Source organism: Eucalyptus grandis, chromosome 3 (genome assembly GCF_016545825.1).
Source record: "Eucalyptus grandis isolate ANBG69807.140 chromosome 3, ASM1654582v1, whole genome shotgun sequence".
Classification (NCBI taxonomy): Eukaryota; Viridiplantae; Streptophyta; class Magnoliopsida; order Myrtales; family Myrtaceae; genus Eucalyptus; species Eucalyptus grandis.
This window is the reverse complement of record NC_052614.1, coordinates 52,620,322-52,641,256: the sequence shown is the minus strand read 5'-3', so window position 1 is coordinate 52,641,256 and position 20,935 is coordinate 52,620,322. Positions and strand designations below refer to the sequence as shown.

At 37.6% G+C, this 20,935-nt stretch overlaps 2 protein-coding genes across 2 annotated transcripts; one reads left to right on the top strand and one right to left on the bottom strand.

The window, feature by feature from the left end:
• The first annotated feature begins 36 nt into the window (after nucleotides 1-36).
• On the top strand, nucleotides 37-13,809 carry LOC104445438 (carbon catabolite repressor protein 4 homolog 6). The gene is given in 15 exon segments (XM_039310397.1): nucleotides 37-214; nucleotides 1,341-1,526; nucleotides 1,780-1,845; nucleotides 7,873-7,925; nucleotides 8,611-8,692; nucleotides 8,792-8,838; nucleotides 9,559-9,613; nucleotides 9,615-9,641; nucleotides 10,633-10,725; nucleotides 10,844-10,876; nucleotides 10,988-11,076; nucleotides 11,174-12,173; nucleotides 12,287-12,372; nucleotides 12,607-12,691; nucleotides 13,043-13,809. Coding segments are annotated over 15 exon segments (2,016 nt in total). The 5' UTR covers nucleotides 37-184; the 3' UTR covers nucleotides 13,127-13,809.
• Nucleotides 13,810-19,122: 5,313 nt separating this feature from the next.
• LOC104437697 (EG45-like domain containing protein) lies at nucleotides 19,123-20,685 on the bottom strand. Its single transcript, XM_010050694.3, has 4 exons — nucleotides 20,555-20,685; nucleotides 20,204-20,405; nucleotides 19,829-20,129; nucleotides 19,123-19,377 (listed from the first exon to the last, which is right to left on the bottom strand). Exons 1-4 carry the CDS (start codon nucleotides 20,642-20,644, stop codon nucleotides 19,371-19,373), a joined length of 600 nt encoding a protein of 199 aa, XP_010048996.2. The 5' UTR covers nucleotides 20,645-20,685; the 3' UTR covers nucleotides 19,123-19,370.
• Nucleotides 20,686-20,935: the final 250 nt, after the last annotated feature.

Sequence of the window (20,935 nt, the reverse complement as noted above, 5' to 3'; positions counted from 1 at the left end):
CAGGGTCAAAGTATACAGCAATCCCGGCAATATAGTCAAAATCCACAGTTTCAGCAGCAACGGCCATCAAAACAAAATCAGCCATTCAGGAGACCTCCACATTCTGATTGGAGTTTAGCTGCTCGGACATCAGAAGAGCAAAGGTCTAGACCGCAAAGACCTCCTGACTTTCGAATTTGGGAATATGCAAAAAGAGAGCCACCTTCTGACTGTGGTATGCAATCATGTGTCCCATGCTTTTGTCAATGAGAATTATTAAGATACACCACCCCGTATTAGCAGATGCTGTGTGTGATCTATTGATTGTGGAGGAAATAACTCTTAAGCTTGCTGAGCTTTACTCATGAACTCTGTAAATTTGCAAGCTTGGTTTTTTAAGCTTTGTTTGGGACATGGTGGTGGGGGATGTATAGTAGAAAATTTCATATTTTAAACCCATTTTCCATTGACACCTCTGGTATCCCCCCTCCTCATCTTTCCAAACATAGCCTTAACATATATTAATCAGATACCGATTAACAATGGAAGTCAAATTTATATCATTATTGGTAATCTTTGAGACTCCCTGGTTTGGTTGCTTTTCCTATAATGCAATTTGGGATTTTGCAGCTACAGTGAGAGTCTTAATTTTATCAAATATTTCTGAAGAAGACTGGAGAAAGTGAAAGTAATTGATTTGTTACAAAGGGTGGAAGAACTCATCTTGAAAAGCTAGCTTAACAGAAAAGGGGACCCACCCCATTATAAGCCCCAGAATATCTTGCCAAATGTGGGACTTTGCCTGCATCATTCTCTCCCTCTTCAAGGTTTTTGCGAGCTTGCAGAACAGCTCCAAGAACAACTCCTTGGGTCACCACCAAGGGACTGCAGCCCCAAGGACAAAGTGCTGGAAGGTGGGTGTCCAAGGGGTGGCTTTGATACCATATTGATGCATTATAAGGGTGAAAGAACTCATCCCAAATGGCTAGCTTAACAGGAGAGGGAATTCACCCCATTATAGGCCCCAGTATATCTTTTTAGTTGCCTGGTGTGGGACTTTGCCTGAATTAGTAATTCTGTATGAGACATATATCTCACTGGGGGAAATGGTATAGCTCCTCATTAAACATATATGCATGTTTAGCTTGATAATTATGCCTTGAATTCAATATTCATCTAAACTCATTGAAATTAAACTTTCAATCGTAGATTGTGCTAAAAAACCATTATATTTATTTATCTCGAAACAATATCAGATTTTTGAGATCAAGATCCTCATGCAATGCCTTCTCACAGTCATACCTGCAATTTTTTGTTACCAACTCTTTCCCCCTACTTAGGTCGAATCTAACCTTTCTTAGATTGGTGCCATCTTTGCAGAGCAGTTTGTTATTCTGTCATACAACATATTGGCTGACTATCTTGCAATAAACCATCGAAGCAAACTCTACTATCATATACCTCGCCATATGCTGGATTGGCAGTGGAGAAAGAGAAGTATCTTATTTGAGCTTGGATTATGGTCTGCTGACATAATGTGCTTTCAGGTTCCTTGTTTTACACTATTTAAAGCCTATGGCATGTGCATTTATGCAGTAGTGTTTCATATTCGTTTGATGGTGTTAATTGAAGAATTTAAAAGGAAAATACGGACAAGGTTAGAGGCAATGACAGACAATCTTATTACTTCTTGTTTGACATGAACATGTCGGCTAGAACTTACCTCAAAGGAATGCTAGACAAGGGTTTCCATGATGTTGCACTTTTTTTTCATTAGCAACATGTGTTTGTTCTTTTCAGGAGGTTGATAAATTTCACGACCTGGAGGAGGAGTTAAAGCCACGAGGATACTGTGGCATTTGGAAGGTATGTGGAAACATGTGATCTTGTCTTTGAATTGTAGCTACTGTAGTTATTCATTTAGCATTTCTTTAGGAGCTTTCACCTATTTCTTACTAAATGAGAAGATGAGATACATAGTGGTGTTAATTCTATATAGTGCTGTCGACTATAGTTATATTATGTCTTGTTGGTAGAATGTAGGATTTTCATCTCCACATTTTACATTTGCTCTTAAATTACAAGTTTTTAGTAAAGGAATCTACATTCTTCTTTTGTTTTATTTCGAATGTGTTATGTGATTTTGGTAGGTCTACCAAGAAAGAAGTTGCCAAGATATACCATTTCTTTTTTATCTTATTTGTGATCTTGTCTATTAGTTATCAATTGTACTTCCACAGAAAAATTTAACTTTGGGCATTTATAGGCATTAGAAAGGTATGACACATGCAATCCTTGTCCTAACCCCCATTGATATGCAGTATATTCTAAATGTTTTCTCCAAGCCTATTTCTTCCTTTTGAGTTCTATTTGCATTTGGCATGAGACAAAGGATTTTGTGCCCTGTAGCAGTTGAATGCACATGCATCAATTATGTTTTGTTTCTTCATGCAATTAGACTTCTTATTTTTCTCCCTTTCACTTTCTATGTAGCCACATAAATTTTGTGAGATTCACATATGGAAGTTGTTGTGATTGATGTGGAAGCTATAACAAAATTAAAACTGAGAAAAATAAAGAACACATAGATTTATGTGGAAAACCCTTGTGGGAAAAACCTCGCAGAGAGGGGAAGCAAAATCCACTAGAAATTCAAGTATTACAAAAGGTGCCTCAAAAATAAACTCTTTTTTGTCTCAACTTAACCTAATAACTTGAGAAGAACAATATTTATATTGCTCCCAAGCCCTAACATTGGGCCACGCCATAGAGAATTCGAGACATATTCAACAAATCTCCATCTTGGCTTGATTTCTACATAAGCAACAAACAAGCTTCTCCTCCCACTAGAGTAAAACTCAGTCGCAACAGACATTGACCAAATCCAAGCAATGCTTGAATTTGGCAATAGGCAAGGGCTTCGTCAACATATTGGCCAGATTGTCTGTGACATTCTTCAAGACCTTCATTTAACCATCAGCAAGAGTGTCTCAAATAAAATGGTACTATACATCAATGTGTTTTGTCCTCTCATGATACATATGATATTTAGTAAGATGAATAGCAGTCTAACTATTGCAATGAACAACAGTCACACCATGATCTACTCTGAGCACTCCAAATAAGCCTCTTAACTATATGACCTCGTTAATACCTCTACAATAGTCATAAACTTTGCCTTTGTAGTAGACAAAGTAACTGTATATTGTAAAGTAGCTTTCTAATTGAGTGCCCAATCTCTAATGATAAAGATGTACCTAGTCAAAGCCCTCCTCTTATCAAGGCCACCAGCGTAATTAGAATCAACATATTTTGCAAGAGTGTCACCAATTTTTCAAACTCTAAACCAAAATTAGGAGTACTTTTCAAATATTTCAAAATCCACTTCATAGTTTGCTAATGAACTTCGCCTGGCCATAATAAATATCTACTTACCACACTAAAAGCATGTGAAATATTGGGTCAACTAGAAATCATGACATACATAAGACTACCAATTGCACTAGAGTTTGGAACATGTGACATTTTTCATCTCCTTATCTGTATGTGGACATAAATTAGCTAATGATATAAAATGAGCGGCAAGAGGAGTGCTTACTGGTTTGGCATCTTTCATGTCAAAATAATCTAACACCTTCTCAATGCAACTTTTCTGGAACCTTTTTCAATGTTGCCAAATTTTCATGCCTAGGATTTTCTTCCCTTCAACCTAAATCTTTCATCTCAAATTCAGCACTCAATCGTGCCTTCAAATTCTGTATATCATATTTATCTTTTGCTGCAATCAACATGTCATTAACATAAAATAATAGATAAATGAAAGAGCCACTTGAAAGTTGGCAAAGATATACATAATTATTGTATTTGCTTCTAAAATAGCCAAGTTGTACCATAAATAAATCAAACATTTTATACCCACTATATTGGCAATTTTTTCAAGCCATATAGACTTTTTCAATAGAAAAACATGATTTTCCTTAACTTCAAATTGGAAACCCTCTGGTTGACTCGTATCGATTTTCTCCCATAAGTATACCATGTAAGAAAGCTGTTTTCATATCGAGCTGTTCAGATTTTAAATCATGCATAGCAATTAACGCAAGAAAAACTCGAATGGAGTTGTGTTCAGTGACAGGTGAAAACACATCATTAAAATTAACTTCCTTAATCTAATTATAGCCTTTAGCATCCAGACGAGATTTGAATTTGATGTCTTTAACTCCAGGATATCCTTCCTTTCTTTCGAAAACTCATTTACAGCATACAATTTTCTTTCCTTTTGGTGATTTGATTCTTTGCAAGAGATTTCATCTCTTACTTTGCTGAATCTTTTGAAGAGACAACTTCATTGAACATTTTTGACTTGTTATACTTTATTGACTTTGCAACCAAAAGCATAAGCATCGAAATCTGAGATCACATATTTCTGTGGAGGCTTCACAGTTCTTCTTGGTCTATCTCTGGCAATAGAATATCTTCCTCTTTAGGTTTTTTAAACTAAATATTATCTATAGACGACTGAATTGGTTGCAAAGAAATTATTTTAGGCTATGCTTTCTTTGCAACTCTTTACGGATTTTCATCACAAGGAATAGATGATTCCTTCTTAGGATGAGCTTAATAGGCTCATCAAAAGTAATATGTTTGTTGATAATAATCTTAAATGAATTAGTACACCAAAGTATAACCCTTTACACCAGGAGCATAACCAATAAAGATGCATTTTTTTTTCCCTATAGGTTCTAGTTTACCTTCACTAACATGTGCATATGCTGGACTTCCATATACTCGAAGAGATGACTAATCAGTAGGTTTACTTGACCATACTTCCTCAGGTGTTTTGCACTCAATAGATGTGCAAGGAGAACGATTTATCAACCAACAAGTTGTATTAATTGCTTTAGCCTAGAACTATTTGCCTAAACCGGTATTAGACAATAAGCACCTAGTTTCTTCTAATAAGGTTCTGTTCATGCATTCTACAATATCATTATACAGTGGTGTATTCACTGTAGTATGATGCCTCACAATGCCTTTAATTTTGCAAAACTCATTAAACTCACCTTCACAAGCTTTCAGCCTACTTTCTCTTCTCGACCGCTTGATCTTCTTATCAGTTTGCTTCTCAATCAATGTTTCCATTGCTTAAATTCTCTTTTCTGGAAAATCAATAGGAAGATTGCCAAACAAAAAGAGCAATAGAAAACTAATATAATAGGCAAAAAATCATTCAAAGGAATAAAAATCAAACAAAAAAGCAATAAGAAAAGAACACGAACATCAATAATTGAAAGGAATTGTCGATGAAAGGTATCGCAGAGGAGATAGGCAATAAGTGCTGTAGAAAATAGACCCAAACATTTCTTGAAAAATCATCAATGAAAATGAGTAAATACCTCGAATCAAGGCCTTTCGGAAGAACTTTCGTAGGAACCCAAAGATTAGAGTGAATATAATCCAAAGTGCCATTTGTTGTGTGAACTTGTCTTGAAATTGACCCTTTTTTATTTTCCAAAAACACAATGCTCACAAAAATCCAATTTCCCAATTTTTAGACCACTTAGAAGACATCTCTTACTCATCTCTTCCATCCCTCTAGTAGTCGTATGGTTCAATTTCATATGCCATAATTTAGTGTTGTCTGATTCTGTCATAACGGATAAGACTGCAGCTGAACCGGTAACTGTGGTGCATTGTAGCTAATATAAAGTGTCAATTTTCTTCAATAGAAGTGAACCTCTCATAATCTCGATAACTTCACCTCTAGCTGTCAACTAGCAATGTTAGCATAAAGTTTACCCAAAGCGATAAGGTTCTTCAAATCAGGAACATGTCTGACATTGTCCAAGGTTCTAATTATTCCATCATGTATCTTAATGCTGACAGTTGTAATCCCATCTACTTTGCATTTAGTGTTGTTTCCCATTAGAATAACTTCACCATTATATTATTTGTACGTGGAGAACCAATCACGATTAGGACGCATGCAGTATGAACAGCTTGAATGAAGAGTACAGCTACCACTTAATGTTTTTATCATCTACAACCAATAACTAATCTTTGTTTTCTTCTTCAGCAACTCTAGATCTAGTGGGATTTTCGTTTCCCTGACTCTGTCTATTCTAATAGTTTGATTGTTTTGCCGATTTGCATCCCTTGATTTTGCTGAGTCATATATTTTCTCTTTGCTTCTTTGCCTTCAGTTTCAAGCATTTATCTAGATACACCCCTTAAAACTTACAACATTTTCAAATCAGATCCCTATGCTTGGAATTGGATTTGCTCTTACCACCATTGCTTCTCTCAATGAACCTTTCTCTAGCAACTAGACCAACCCCATGATCATTACTGCTTTCAAAAGTCAATTCTGTGTCTAGTTTTAGCTTATTAAGAAGACTAGTCTTGAGATCTTCAAGATCAATAGTTTTTCTACTAACAATCATGGTCTCTCTAAAATTCTTATAAGAGGATAGTAGTGAAACTAACAATAAGAGAGCCTGATCCTCATCTTCAATCTCAATATCAATACTTCTTAATTAAGAGATAATAGCGTTGAACTCAAAAATATGAGACTTAAGAGGAGCACCTTCAGCCATGCAAAGAGTGAAAAGTTGTTGCTTGAGCCTCAATCAATTGGTGAGGGATTTTATTTATTAAAAAAAAAAAAATCTCCAATTTCTTCCATAAACGTGCATCTGTTTTCTGATTTAGTACCTCCTGCAAAACTTCATTCATGAGACACAACTGAATAGTAGACAGGGCTTTTTTCATCCAATTCTTCCTAGGTTTCATCCAGCGTGCTTTTCAACTTCTTCCCAAATAAAGTTTTCTTCAAACTCTATTGCGTAAAAATAGCCAACATGCAAACTTGCTGTAGGTTGAAACTGCCACTCCCATTGAAGATCTCAACGTCAAATCTCGTTGTTGAACTTGAAGCCACAACCAGAAGATCAAGAATCCCTATGGCTCCAATACGAGATTGTTATGATTGATGCAGAAGCTACAACAAAATTAAAACTGAGAAAAATAAAAACACACAGATTTATGTGGAAAACTCTTGCAGGAAAAACCACAGGGAATGGAGAAGTAAAATCCATTGTAAAATTCAATGATTATAAAAGGTGGCTCAAAAAAATAGACTTTTTCTGTTTCAACTTCTTAATCTATAACATGCTTCCAAGCTTAAACGTTGGTCCAAGCCCATATAGAATTCAAGACATTCTCAATGAAGGTTAGGGTATGATATGTGCGATTGTTCATAGAGGTCTTACATGCTGGAAGAGTAGATTTATTTTTTGGGGAGGTGTCACTCGGCTATCCATGTTTAGTTTTAGAATCTTATTCTCTGGTTTGCTCCCTTCTCGATTTTGTTGTTTGGATGAAAACTATGGAACCAGTCAATCTTGATTTGGAGCTTAGGCTAGATTCTAGTAGCTTGCTGCGATTAATCCCACACAACAAGTGCGACACGGTAAAAAGGTGAAACAGAGTAAAGATGCACTAGAATTTCTTGAAAAGAGATAGCCATTGATTCTGAATCTCAGCAAGACTGCATAAGGATAAGAGTTGATAAAGGATGCTTAATTGTGTCCTAATGCGTGGTTGACTAGGCTGGGGGCTTGAAAATGGCTTCAGTCAGATCTAGACAAAGGAATCTTGTCAATGCATGTCTGAATCAGATGTTATTTTCATTACGTGAACAACATCATATGTGGATAATAATATCAAATTCTAGTCGTTACACCAATTGGATATTTTATGTGAGCATCTAGCCTTTTCTTGCAATATTCTTTTCAAATTTCACCATAAATTATGACTTATATCTCTGGACAAGTTGCAGAGGATAAGTAATTTATGGAAATGGAGATAACTCCACTTTTTGCTCACTTGTAGATGCGGACTGGAAATCCAGTTGATGGTTGTGCAATCTTTTGGCGTGCTTCAAGGTAAATGTTTTTTTTCCCTTCACGACTATGAACAATTTTAATTTGATTGATCTAGCTCCGTCAAGCATTACTTTTCAGTGAGCTTCTTGGCTTTCTTTTTATGCCTCCCTTGTTTATACCTCCTCTCCTCCCTCCTTCCTTCTCTCTCTCTCTCTCTCTCTCTCTCTCTCTCTCTCTCTCTGTTTCCCCTTTCCACGGAACTTTAGGCATGCTAAGCTGTGGGATCAGGGTGTAATTGAATCTGTTAGAAGCATGATGCCCATGCGAGTATTTTAGCTCTAGCCGGTCTAGGCCATGTTAATGATTCATTTGACAAGAAGTACCTTCAGTTATGTCCACTGTAATTTGTTATTGAAGAATATGGGAGTATATAAGCCTTCATTGGCTTATATCCCTTTCTTCAAGTGGCTTATAGTTGGAGGATTAACTTTTTCTCTGTGTTTGATATATTCTATTACGTCAATTGTGGATACAGATGGATATAAGGTGTGTGCTAATATTAGTTTCCTTTTCGCATGATTCATAAGATCGCGAGCTTATTAATTTGTAACAGTGCCAATTTCTTTTATCTTTATCTTCTGTAAGAGATCTGTATATTTCTCTTCAAACTCCACGCAGTTTTCCAGATAATATCAAACTATTTTGGAGAATGTGGTTATGAACTAATTTGATTTCTCTTTATTAGGTTCAAGTTGCTTCAGGAAGAATGCATTGAGTTCAACAAGCTGGGGCTTCGGGATAATGTTGCTCAGATATGCGTGCTTGAGGTACATCAAACCTAATATAAATGGAGATAAAAAGAACAGGGACATTCAGTGTGATTACTTATACCTAATTTTATACTCACAGTTTTTCTTGATGGACAGCTATTGAGTGAAAATGGGACTGGAAATACAGCACATCAATCCGCCAGGTAATACTAAGATCTCTCTCTCTCTCTCTCTCTCTCTCTCTCTCTCTCACCAAGCCCCAATCGAACAACAAAAGACAAACACACAAATCACCAGTACATAGTAACGGAGATGCAATTACGTAATAAGGATGGACACATTCCATATTGAGTACTAGTAATGGAAGTTGAGAAAGCTATGCAAAAATCAGTTAGCTTGTTGCTCTTCTCCTCTTAAGCAGTCCATTTAGTCTCATTTTCAGAATTGCTGAACCAACCAAGGTGCTTGCTGCTTCTTCCTCTATCTCATTTCCGTGTCATGCTCTTGTTTCGGGTTAGATATAGTTTTGAACATCAAGAACAGTGAAATATTTTGCAAAGTGTGGCTGTTCCTTTGGCATAATTCTATTATAGAATAATTTTATGACTTTCATTAACATCTGAAAAGCTGTGGTGCATTCTTCCTAGCATGATGATAGTAAAGCTGTTAAAATGAAAAGAAAATTTTCCAAGGTAATATTGAAACTTAAGAGGAAAAAAAGTTGATATTGAGATGCGACTGCAAGATTTATTTGCACTCTGAAGTGACCCTTTGTGATGGGAATTTGTCGCTTCCTGGTGCCTATTTTGATGATTATGTTTGTTGTTGAACAGGCGGTTAAGTTTCTTTGCATTCCTTTTTATTTAGAAGTCATGATAGCTTTTATCATTTTTGTGTATTACATTTGGTTGTGTTATTGACAGTTCAGCAGGTTCTAGAAAGATCGTGGTCTGTAACATTCACGTGCTCTACAATCCTAAAAAGAGGAGAAATAAAGCTTGGTCAGGTATTTGATGTCTTCAGATGATTAATGGTTGGATATCCAGTATAATATTCTATCATAGCCATTTGGTCAAGTGGCTTTATTCTTCTTTATCTATTCTATTAATTGTCAACTATGTTTCTGAATTTGGAAGCTAGGCGTTTTTGTGGTACTGCTCAAGGTAGGCTTTTCCATGTCCAGCCAAAAAAAGAGGTTGAAAGGAAAGAGAGACAGAGAAATGACCCATAATTAATGTGGCTTGCTTACCTTCACTGGAGATAGATGAGTTGAATTCAATAAATTTGAAATACACAAGTTGAGCAGAGAATTCTCTATATATTCACTATATAATGCATAGAGAGATTCACACACTCACAATTGCGAGAAAATCAAAGAGATTTATCACAATCCAAAATAGAAAATTAAAAATAACCAAACTGGTCCCAAACCCTTGGCTTTCACTGCAGACCTCCAGAAAAATCTCAAGTCAGTTGACTCAAAATATATCAGCTTGGTTAATATTTGGCCTGGGTTTGCACAAACTCAAGTTTCATGTGAATGAGTGTTGAGTGTGGCTATGGGGCATCCACTTTAAAGTAAATTACATCATATTGCAAAGTTACAAGCTAAAAAATCATGATGAACATCTGAAGAAAGATTGTTAATAATATCTGAAAAGCTAGATTTGCATACATATTGCTCTTTAAGAGTGAACATATATATTTGTATCTTCACAATTCCACGTTCTATGTACAAGTTTTAAGTATTTATATTTCAATTCCATGAGTCCCACATTGAGTTCGACGAGAGGACATACTGTGGGATGGGAGGTTACATGTGATACTCTTTTGCTCTGGACAATACATATTATGTTACTCAACACCCTGGGACTCAGTAAAGATGATCCAGATCTTTTTCTATTTAAAAGTGTTCTATACAACGTATTATGTTTAGATAAACCTAGGTGTTCTGTAGACAAAGTAGTTGATGTTGATATTTTGCATCTGTTCAACAGATAAGGGTTCTTCTGGACAGGGCTTATGCTGTCTCCCGAGCTTGGGCTGATGCTCCTGTTGTTCTTTGTGGAGATTTCAATTGTACTCCAAAGGTAATTTCTTGATTCCTTATTTCTAGTGCTGCTTTCATGCCGTAAACCTTATTTAGTTGTTCTCCAACTGATTTAACTTCTAATATGTCATTACCATCTTCTCCTTATGCTGTACCAGAGTCCTCTATACAACTTCATATCTGAACAGAAGGTAAGTTTCACTTGTTAGATTACCTTTTCAATTATCTCGGAAATGAGGTAGGTGTGTGGGTGGTAGTGCTGTGTGCCTCTTAACTCATTTGTGCTTCATTTGATTTGACAGTTAAGTTTGTCTGGACTAGATAGAGATAAAGTATCTGGTCAAGCCTCTGCAGAAATTCGTCCAACAATACCAGATAGTCAAAACACTCGGTAAGGTTTGGATCAGAATTTAAAGCTGTAAGAGGAAAATTTGGATTTGCCAAGGGTTCTGATTTCAATATGGTTTCTTCTTTACGAAAATTTGCAGTGGTCAACCTCAGTTCCGGGTGAACTACAATAAGCTAAAAGATTCTACCTTGGATGAGCAGAAGCAGAGGAACCAAGATAACAATAAGGAAAATTCTCTTAACGTGTCTGACCCATCTCAGCATAGGTGTATGGACAGTGATCCAGCATCCCCTGCTAGTTCTTGCACAAACAGGCAGAGTGCAAGTGATGACAGCAAACTAAATTATGAACTGGGAAAAGACTCTGAACAGAATCCAGCAGATGATGCTGCAAATGAAAATGGATTACCTTCTGATACTTATTTGGACAAAGAACCAAACTCAAATACTTTGGTTGGGGGAACTGTGTTTCCTCTCAATGATGTCAAGTCAGGCGAAGATAAATGTAATTTTCAGATGGCTTCTTCATGTGTCACTGAGCTATCTGATCTAGATAATTTGCAAGCAAAAGATTGCACAGATGTTCTACCAACATCTTCCTTTACAGGCGAAGACTGTACTAGGGTTGCTATAGATGTTGAATCTCTAGATTCAAATGATGCAAAGATCACTTCGTTTGTGTTGTCAAGCCAAAAGTCTACTTCTGATGATGCAGAAACCGCTTCATCAGAAGTTGCAGGGCATGTAATATCTCCATCAGTCAATGACAAACAAGATAATCCTTCAACCTCACATGGTGAGTTACTTGGGGATACCGTGGATGACATAATAGATGAGGAACTGAAGAATTTATCTCTATATGAGCCAGAAGAATCTAGCACGGAAGTTGGATGTTCTTATGAGGATGATGCCACATTCTTATCTGCATTACACAACGTAGAAGGTGCAGATTCCTCTCCTGGTAGTCGAATTGTCAAGGAATTTTCATCTGGTTTGGATTTTGAGCCTGTTGAAGGGGAGATCTCTACTTATGATCCTTCATTGTGGACACCAATGGAGATAGCTACAGCTACTGGCAGTGCAGATTGTCTTTTTTTGGAGCATCCCCTCAAACTTAAGAGCACATATGCAGAAGTAGAGGTAGATTATACATTCTCAAGATTCTTTCTTGATTTGTTTATTTTAGTATTCTTGAATAATAGACTGCATAAAAAGGAGTCCAGACCTAGATATCATTGCATGCATCTATGCAGGATTCTTCTGGGACTAGAGACACAAATGGGGAACCCATTGTCACCAGTTACAATCGATGCTTCTTGGGTACAGTTGACTACATATGGTAAGTCCTCAGATCATAGTAATTCCTACTTGAGACCTTTGATAACTAGAGGAACTAATGAAGAGGAAGGCATTATTTTCCTCATGCTGATGAGGTTGCATCTCTTTGTCCTGCTTTAAGTAAATTTCAAATGGTTCTATAGAATACATAGACATTCTTAGTTTCTTGATGTTTCACGTGCTTTCTGATGGTGGATATTGTTGGAAAACTTAATGATTATAATCTTGTATCCAGGCATTCCGAAGGTCTGCAGACAACAAGGGTGCTTGCTCCTATACCCAAACAGGCTATGCAATGGACAACAGGGTTCCCAACCAAGGTATATGGCTTGAATCTGCAACACCTAGGAAGTTACAAAGAGAACAGAGGATCATTTATAGATAAATTACTCATGATTTCTGTTTTCCAGCTTAAAAATTTTATTTCATAACCTTTTTTTTTGGCTGAACTGATTAGTAATGCATGCTACCTATCGTGGATTGGACTACCATTTTGAAATTCCTCAGCATTCTAGATTGTCTTTAGATGCTATTGCAAAGCTAGTACCTTGTTACTAATCAGTAAAAGAACTAAGGATTAATGTGATAAAGGTGCATAAGTCTTTTGCCGAGTGTAGAATTTTGTTTTGTGATGACGAAGACCTTTTGGTCGTTCTCCTTCTTTTTTTCAGAAGTGGGGTAGTGATCATATTGCCCTAGTTTCTGAATTGGCGCTTGCAAAGGGTGCAGCCGATCAAAGGAATGAAGTTCAGTAATAGACCAGCCTTTGGCACCTGAGAGTTGTAAAGACATCTGATTTATCTTCGGCTCTGCAGCATTTAGTTTCGGTGTTGGAGTTCATTCCTGACTGTTTCAGGTTTCTTCTTCCTTCTTTATGCATTTTTGGTGTATTTTTGGGGGTAGTCATCACCTAGGATTCCTTCTTAACAGATTAGAGGAGATTTTGATTAGTCAATTTGTCGTTTAGATTTTCTGACACTGTTTGTATAGTTGCATAAGAAGAGTTCCTGAAGCTGGAATGAAGGACAAGGAATGTCTCAGGTCAAAAAGAAATCTGCTTCAAAACTGAAAAACGTCTTCCAGGAAGCTCTGGAAGAAAATCTTGTAGATTTATGTCAGTATCTTTTCATTAGATGCATTTAACAGCCGATGGCATCTGCAGTTCTTCTGGTCGACTGTTTTGCCGTCATATAATTTAGTGTCAATCAACTCTTCCTCTGCACATATCTCTGTATTAAGACTTTCTCACCTGGGATCGAGGGCTTTGTGGCCCATGGGTATCTCAAGTAGCATCCATATGACCCATTTTTATCTGTGCAACTTGTAGGTTAGGCTTGGAAAACTAGCTTTCCTCAGTTATTGTGAAGCCCATCTCTCTGGAATGTACATTTAAGAAGCTTTGTCTCATGTATTGCATGCAAATGTTTAATTTGGTTTACTTCTCTAGAAGCAAAGACTAGTTTCCTCCCATGAGAGATATCTTCATCATAGTCGTTGGGATAGTTGGGAAGATGATGTTCTTGATAAGGATTTATGACCGATTGACATTGCGAACCGATGTTTACAACTGACATGAGTTTCTACCTATTTCGCTATCTTTACATGGGTTCTGACTTTTTCCAAAAAAAAGACCTTTTCTGATAAAGAAAATAAATGTTTGGTGTAAAACGATTGCCTAACGAAGCCTCTGGTGAGGAAATTCTAGAAATTCAATGAAACTGTCATGGAGAACGCTGCTTGTGGATTGCTTGTCAACTTCATTTGAATTTAGTGAACCATGTCTATCATCTAGAACTCTGACATAATCTTCTTCTTCTTCCTTACTTTTCCCAATTTCTTTACATATTTTAATGGTATCCTTCAAAAACCCTTCACAGGTTTCAGGAAGCTGAGGCCATTTGAAAGGGACAAAACGCGCAAGCTTCAACTGCCTGCGTTTACCACTTTAGGATTACGAATGGTCTCTTTTTAATATTATATGTCAATGTCAGCCGGGTGGTTTGATGGATTGAGATCATGTGGGTGTCACGGTGTCGGGGTAAAATTTAATCAAATTCTCTGGAGGGATCTCGATCCATTCGGGTGAATGAGTACGTTTTTCCCCTGAATTTCATTCTCATGTAGCAGTGAGGAGGCTTAGTAATTTCGAGTTACAGAGATGAAGTACTGGATCAATGCACTAGAGAGTTCGGCAGAAATAGATGTGGAGCCCATTGGACTTGCTCCGTACGCTCCGTATACTCTCCTTAGAATATAAACTGATTTAAGCATCCGAGAATCTCTTATAGGCCACGCCCAAATACTTCCCTTTCTCAGTGTTGTGCAGGTCCAAGGCTCTCTGCGTCCATTAACAAGTTGGGGACCTGCCGGATTTGCGCAACAACAGACGGTTCATCTATACATATACAAGCGGACAACTTTGTTTCGCGAAACTCTTGAAACTTTCTTCTGAACCGTAGCTTGACCGGTCTTTGATTGCTTCTGTCAATGAGGCAAGACGCCAAACACTCCCCACCTGACGAGGTGGTTTTTTTCTCCAGCACCTAACGTACGTTGGAATTGTGCTGTTTTCATTGGCATGGTCTGTAAAGAATAAAGATGCAGCTGGGGGCAATAAAAGGAAGCAAAAGCACTAATATCTACTGAATCCAGCTGGGAGAGACGGTTCGTGTTGGACCCTACACGCTGCAAAAGTTCAGGTCCTCACCTTCAAGACCGCCGCAAATCGTTGACCCTGCACATCATTCGATGATACAAGAACATGAAAAAATCACTACAGATCTCACAATGATTGCCGCAAAATCCGGAGCTCCAGCTAATGAAAGAAGACCAGACTTTTTTTATTATTATTTGTTATATAGTTTTACGGCTTTTTAGCTGCTGCACACTCAAGGAACTACATAATTCGATCGTCTTCTCGCAATGTGAGGCTTCAATTATGCCTGCAGTTCTTGCCCACTTATATGGTCATTAATTGACGGCAACGAGGATATGCTCAAGAACTTCTGACCAAATGAATAAGAATGCTTGATTCAGTTCCGTTAAGTCAACATATCACGTATTATCTCGATGATGCAATTACTGCAGAGAAAAAGGGGCAAGTGTGATCACAGAGTGTGCAATGGGAGTTCCATTTTTGACTATCACAAATTTAAGACGTTGTACTTCACGAGAAAGCATTCAACATCAAACAAAAGACAAGAAAGAAGTTTGTCTAAAGTACGTGCCCTACACTTCACCATGCAGTGTGCCTTTCTTCTTGCATTCTTATTGGGGTGATGTAAAGTGTCATGAAGTTATTGCAACTTCCAACCACTGGCCCATCTATATAGCATGTTCACACTTTGTTTTCTAGATATCCGTAGTCAACCGTCTTATTTTTTAAATTTGGAAGGCTTTCCACAACTTTTATGGAGGTTTTTATCCATGAATTAAAATTCTATATCGCAGTATTTCATGCTTTAACCCAAAATTTTAAGTTGGGGGGCAGATAATCCATATAAGTGTATTAAGACAATATATCTGTAAGACAAATGATATGAGATATAATTTCGATGCATCTTTACATTGAAATGTTTGGATACATACTCATTCGACATTTTTTGTGTGATTATCGATGCTTTGTGATTTTTTTCCCATTCATAGAAACCCTACAAAACCCATTAGTACAGCTAAGGTATATCAAGTGAGCATGTGATTAGTGCTCGAACAAACAAGATTCATCCATTGTGCGAAGTCATGATAATATAAAGGGTAGGAATGAAACAAAATATTGACGTTAATTGGTAAGAGTAAGGGAATGAGATCCTCTATCTCATTGGTATCTCCATTAAGTATCTCATCTATCCAAACCATTGATCAATACAGATAAGGGAAGTTATGAAATATATGACTAATGTATCAATTGTTGACATATGTTGAGGCACCAATAGAGCTATTGAATGGGTTAAAGGATTCTTGTCCAGCAGTAAGTTTTGGCTGCAGCCGACTTGCAACGTCACCGCGTGCCTGCGGTGTCTAATTTGGCAGCATATGCTAAACTGTTGTACATGTATTAAACTGTATCTGGACTGTTAAATCTCGCGGGTCCTCATCAAATTCAATCCTCCAGATTCAATTGAGAACGTGTAATGCACTCGCCGACTGCTTTCTGCTAATTCGGATGCAGACTAGAAAGTAACGGCAAAATAAAAGTAGTCCCATTCATTCTAAAAGTCAAGGAGAAGAAGGGCTTTCTCGATTGAAATCGAATTTGTCCCAGTTAGTCGTCAACAACAAATAAAGTTCCAGAGTGGGCATGTCATATGAGTGTATATAGAACCAATTTCGTGTGAATGAGTATCATCTTTATCCAAGTTCAGCAGGGATTGAGGAAAGCTTCTTCGTATCTTTAGCCACCAGTAGTCGCCCATAAATGTGAAAAGAACCAAGGAGGGCGAAAACTGTCCGGTGGAATCATTTAATAACCGCCTCTATATAGAGTCAATTCAAAAAAGTTGTACTTTCTAAGATACATTTAGGCTTCTAGAATACTTTCATAACTCTAGAAGGGAAGATGACTTGGCATCACCCGAACTACATCTAAATTCAGATTACATTTATCAGAACAAGTTAGTCTACTCAATCGACAAAAAAAGAAAAAAAAAAGAGTTATTCTACTTCATGTGATTATCACAACAATTTACAGAGAGACTTTTAAAAGGTAAGACAAAAATTGACTTTTTTTTCATAAGGCCCTATCGGCCATAAATAATACAGCAAATTTAGAAAGCGAAAAAAATATTGTGGGAGAAATTATTAGCATGTCATATGTATTAAAACACCTCAACCATTAAATATGGTGGGTCCCATGTGGCTCCTGCCAATTTAATAGAGAGCAATTACAGCATACCCCGTTAGTAAAAAAATAAAAAAAAATTACACAAGCGGCCGATGTGTCCCCTGTTTGTGTAAATTAAAGATTACATGGACGGTGTGTGCTATAAATATCATGGGATCTTCGAGAGATAGGAAGAGAGAAAATAGTCAAAGGCTAATGTTTGCTCAATAACTTAACTTTATTATGTTTTATAATCAATGGGTATCTATACTCAAAAACATGTAGGAAGTAATCTAATCTAATAAGGAAATTAGCTAACTTAATCAAACAAGAAACTAGCTATCCTATGAAAATAACGAAATATCTAATAATATCTCCAATATTTAGTAATATCCCCAACAAGATTCTCTAACAGAGAATTCTGTAATATTCATGAATACACTTTAACACCACCTCAAGCTAGAGCATTTAGCTTGCATATGATAGACGCAACTTTCTGACAGAATCTATGACAAAAGCGCGGCATAAGCCAAACCTTACACTTGCCAAGGGATGTGGATATACGAACTGGATTCAAGACAGTGACGATTGTGTAAGCTGGACTTCACACGACAAATTCAATGTAATCTACATCATTACCTAACACAACAAGCGCTGAAGAAAGGCCTTATCTCAAAGTAACACCTTCTTTTCACACAAACTTGATTAAACCGTGTGGAAACCCAACTCAAATTGCAGCAAACTATAATGCATCATCCAACAATGCTCAACATTGGCTGCTCGATGAAGGCATGCTCGACTCTGACCCTCACAGCTGCCTAGACATTTGATGGCAACTTTGCTTGTCAACGACACTCCAATTGAAATAGAGTACAACAACAAATAACATCCAGGGGAAGCAATGTTAAGTGTTGACCAAATTGGGAAGAATGCATGGCGAAATGAAGCGAAAGAACATTGAAGCTCGACTTGTGATAGACTTCACCAATACAAGAATGTCAACAATAGGACCGACGGATCCGTAGGAAATGACAACTCCCCCAATGATGACAGAAAGACAACAACTCATGATATAGAGCTAGAGATGATCAGTTCTAGGTTCCGCCCAAGTTCCACTCAGAATATACCCGTCGGAATACTTAGAAACCTGAAACCTACCTTGTTATAGGTTCAAGGTTTACCCAAATTCCATTTGTACTCTTAATTGAATGATTGCAATGAATTTTCACCTTTAGTGACCACCATTTTTTACAATCCATTTATCATAGCTTATGTTTAAACACACAAAGATTATAAAATATTAACAAAGTGAAAGCTTAGTCATAGATATCGTTAGAAATAAAAACTTAGACTAATGGTTTTAAATTACACACTCACAATTGGACACCATGAAATGCCGTAAGATCGCACGAAGACATAGAACTAGAAAAATAAAAAAAAACTTGTTCCAAGTCCCAAATTCCTCCTGAAACCTAAATCTACCCATCAAAACAAGTTTCCTAATTTTTGGAACTGGAGCCTACATATTCTAGAATTTGGAACCGGGTTGGTCTGATTCTTAGGTTCCCAATTCTACCTTGGAACCCTTAAATAGAGTGGCTCATAGAGACAGGAGCAAATATGAAACCGCAATAAGCGAAGGACAATGGCACTACTCTCGAAGACGACTAACTATGCCTGCTCTTGAGAATGAAGATAGATGGTTGAAAAACGGAGGACTTAGAACGACAAACGGTGGAGACATGATGGCAAAGATTAGGGTTCTCTTTTATTTTTTTGTTTTAAAGATTGAAGTCAAGAATCAAGATAAGCTAGGGCTTTGATATGGGTTCCTTTCTCTTGGTAGGTTTGATACCATGTAAATATTCAAGTATCTCCATTAAAGACGAAGATAAATATTCAAGTATCTCCATTATAGACGAAGAGAGAAAATAGACGAAGGTTACATCTTTACTCAATAATAGAATTTTTTAACATTCTACAATCAAGAGGTGTCCTCGAGGAATATGAATTGCAAAAAGTACTCTAATTTAACAAAAAAGCTGTTTTATTCTACAACAAGAAAACTTTCTATCTCAGAAAATAACGAAAATATCTCTAATATGACGCACCGAATAATTTATGGATCCTTCGAGGGGAGAACTCGTTCACCACCTCAAATGTGCTTTTTGTATGCTCCCTCAAACCCTGCCAAGAAAGATGTCAAAAAAGAAAAAACTTGCTGTCGTTAGCACTTTGTCTTTGGCGTCCCAATACCCAAAAATAATCTACTTTATATAAAACACATAAATTGAAACCGTTGACTTTTCAATTCATCGCCCTCGTGAAGTGAGAGATTTTGGCATAAAAAAGGATGCGGAGTCCGTGACACAAAAGGCATGTGGACAAGCGTTTGCCACCTTTAGTTGATTAAAAGTCAAAGCATTTTTTCATTATGTCATCACTCACGGGTGAAAAAACTTTCACCCGTTCAACCTCCAACTTGATAGACATTGTTCATCAGACATGACGATATGCATTGTCGATGTTGAACCATGTCGGATTCAAATTTTGCTGGCTGAATTCGTGTCATGTTATGTCAAATGGGTGTTTAGTTTCGATCAAAACACAACCAATTAGGTGAGGAAACAGAGCGTACTGTTGATACTCGACGTTCACGGCCGCAGCAGATGACTTTGCGATAGTGCCAAACGCTGTTGTTGAGAGGACTATGGTCGCGCCGCTACTCGAGGGACGTGAAGACGAGGACAGCGCTCGGTCGACAATTCGGACTTGGATAGTCTGGCTGGGAATGCAGGTTCCGGAGACGGAGGCGCTGATGCACCGCACCAGGTACTGCCTCCCGCATGACGCTCCGTTGTCCCATATCCCTTCACCCGCCGCCGCAAAGAGGTTGCTCGATGGGAACTGTGATGGATCATTGCCAAAGCATGCCGTCGCTGAAAAATAATGATGTCAAACTTCTGTGTGTGTGTGTGTGAGAGAGAGAGAGAGAGAGAGAGATTTCACATACGTGTGTATGGAGGACTGTAGTGCGCGGCGGTGCCGACGTCAGCACGAGAGAATTGAACTTGCATCGTCACCAGAAGAAGCACGAGTAGGACTCGCGGTCTTTTGCTGGAGGGCTTCATTGCTATGGAAAGATCGGCGAGGCCAACGTACCACCGAATGCAACGAGAAGGGAAGAGCTCCCTTGTTGGCTCATGTAATCCTTTCTGACATGTGAATGTGTACATCAAAGTCAATGAGGTTCAGTATCAATTGTCATGTCGACTGTGGTTATTTGCATACATCTGTCCGACACTCCACATGATTATACATGCTCTGCTTCACACTGACACAAGCAACATGGAAGCCAACTTACCTTATGAAAGCCGCAGAAGAATTTGGACCTTTGAGAGCTCCAAACTCGTACAAACGAGGCCCGATCAACCCGCACTTGCAATGTCTTCATTTATAGTCTCATTTAGAAGCTTCTAATATCTTTTTCTTTTCACGTCCCTCCATTTTTTATCTCTGAAATTCTCATGCCGTTGCTTGCCGGGGCATTGAACGACTGTTCTGCTGGCGTACTATGTAGTTTGAAAAGGCAAGTTTTCCCACCGTAGGTGACCAACCGGCAAATTGCAATTTCGAGATTCAACGCGTCATTTATCATTCCTCTAGAAAAGGACATTCCTCTCTTTAATCGGTTTCTGATTGAAGAGTAATTTTGTACGTTAACTATATTACATGATAGTGACGC

Excerpts from the sequence above, each read along its gene's own strand:
- LOC104437697 (XM_010050694.3), bottom strand. The coding sequence starts at position 20,644 with ATGAAGACATTGCAAGTGCGGGTTGATCGGGCCTCGTTTGTACGAGTT. Across the intron at positions 20,406-20,554 it reads TCTTCTGCGGCTTTCATAAG|AAAGGATTACATGAGCCAAC; the intron begins GTAAGTTGGCTT and ends TTCACATGTCAG. Across the intron at positions 20,130-20,203 it reads CTACAGTCCTCCATACACAC|CGACGGCATGCTTTGGCAAT; the intron begins GTATGTGAAATC and ends ATTATTTTTCAG.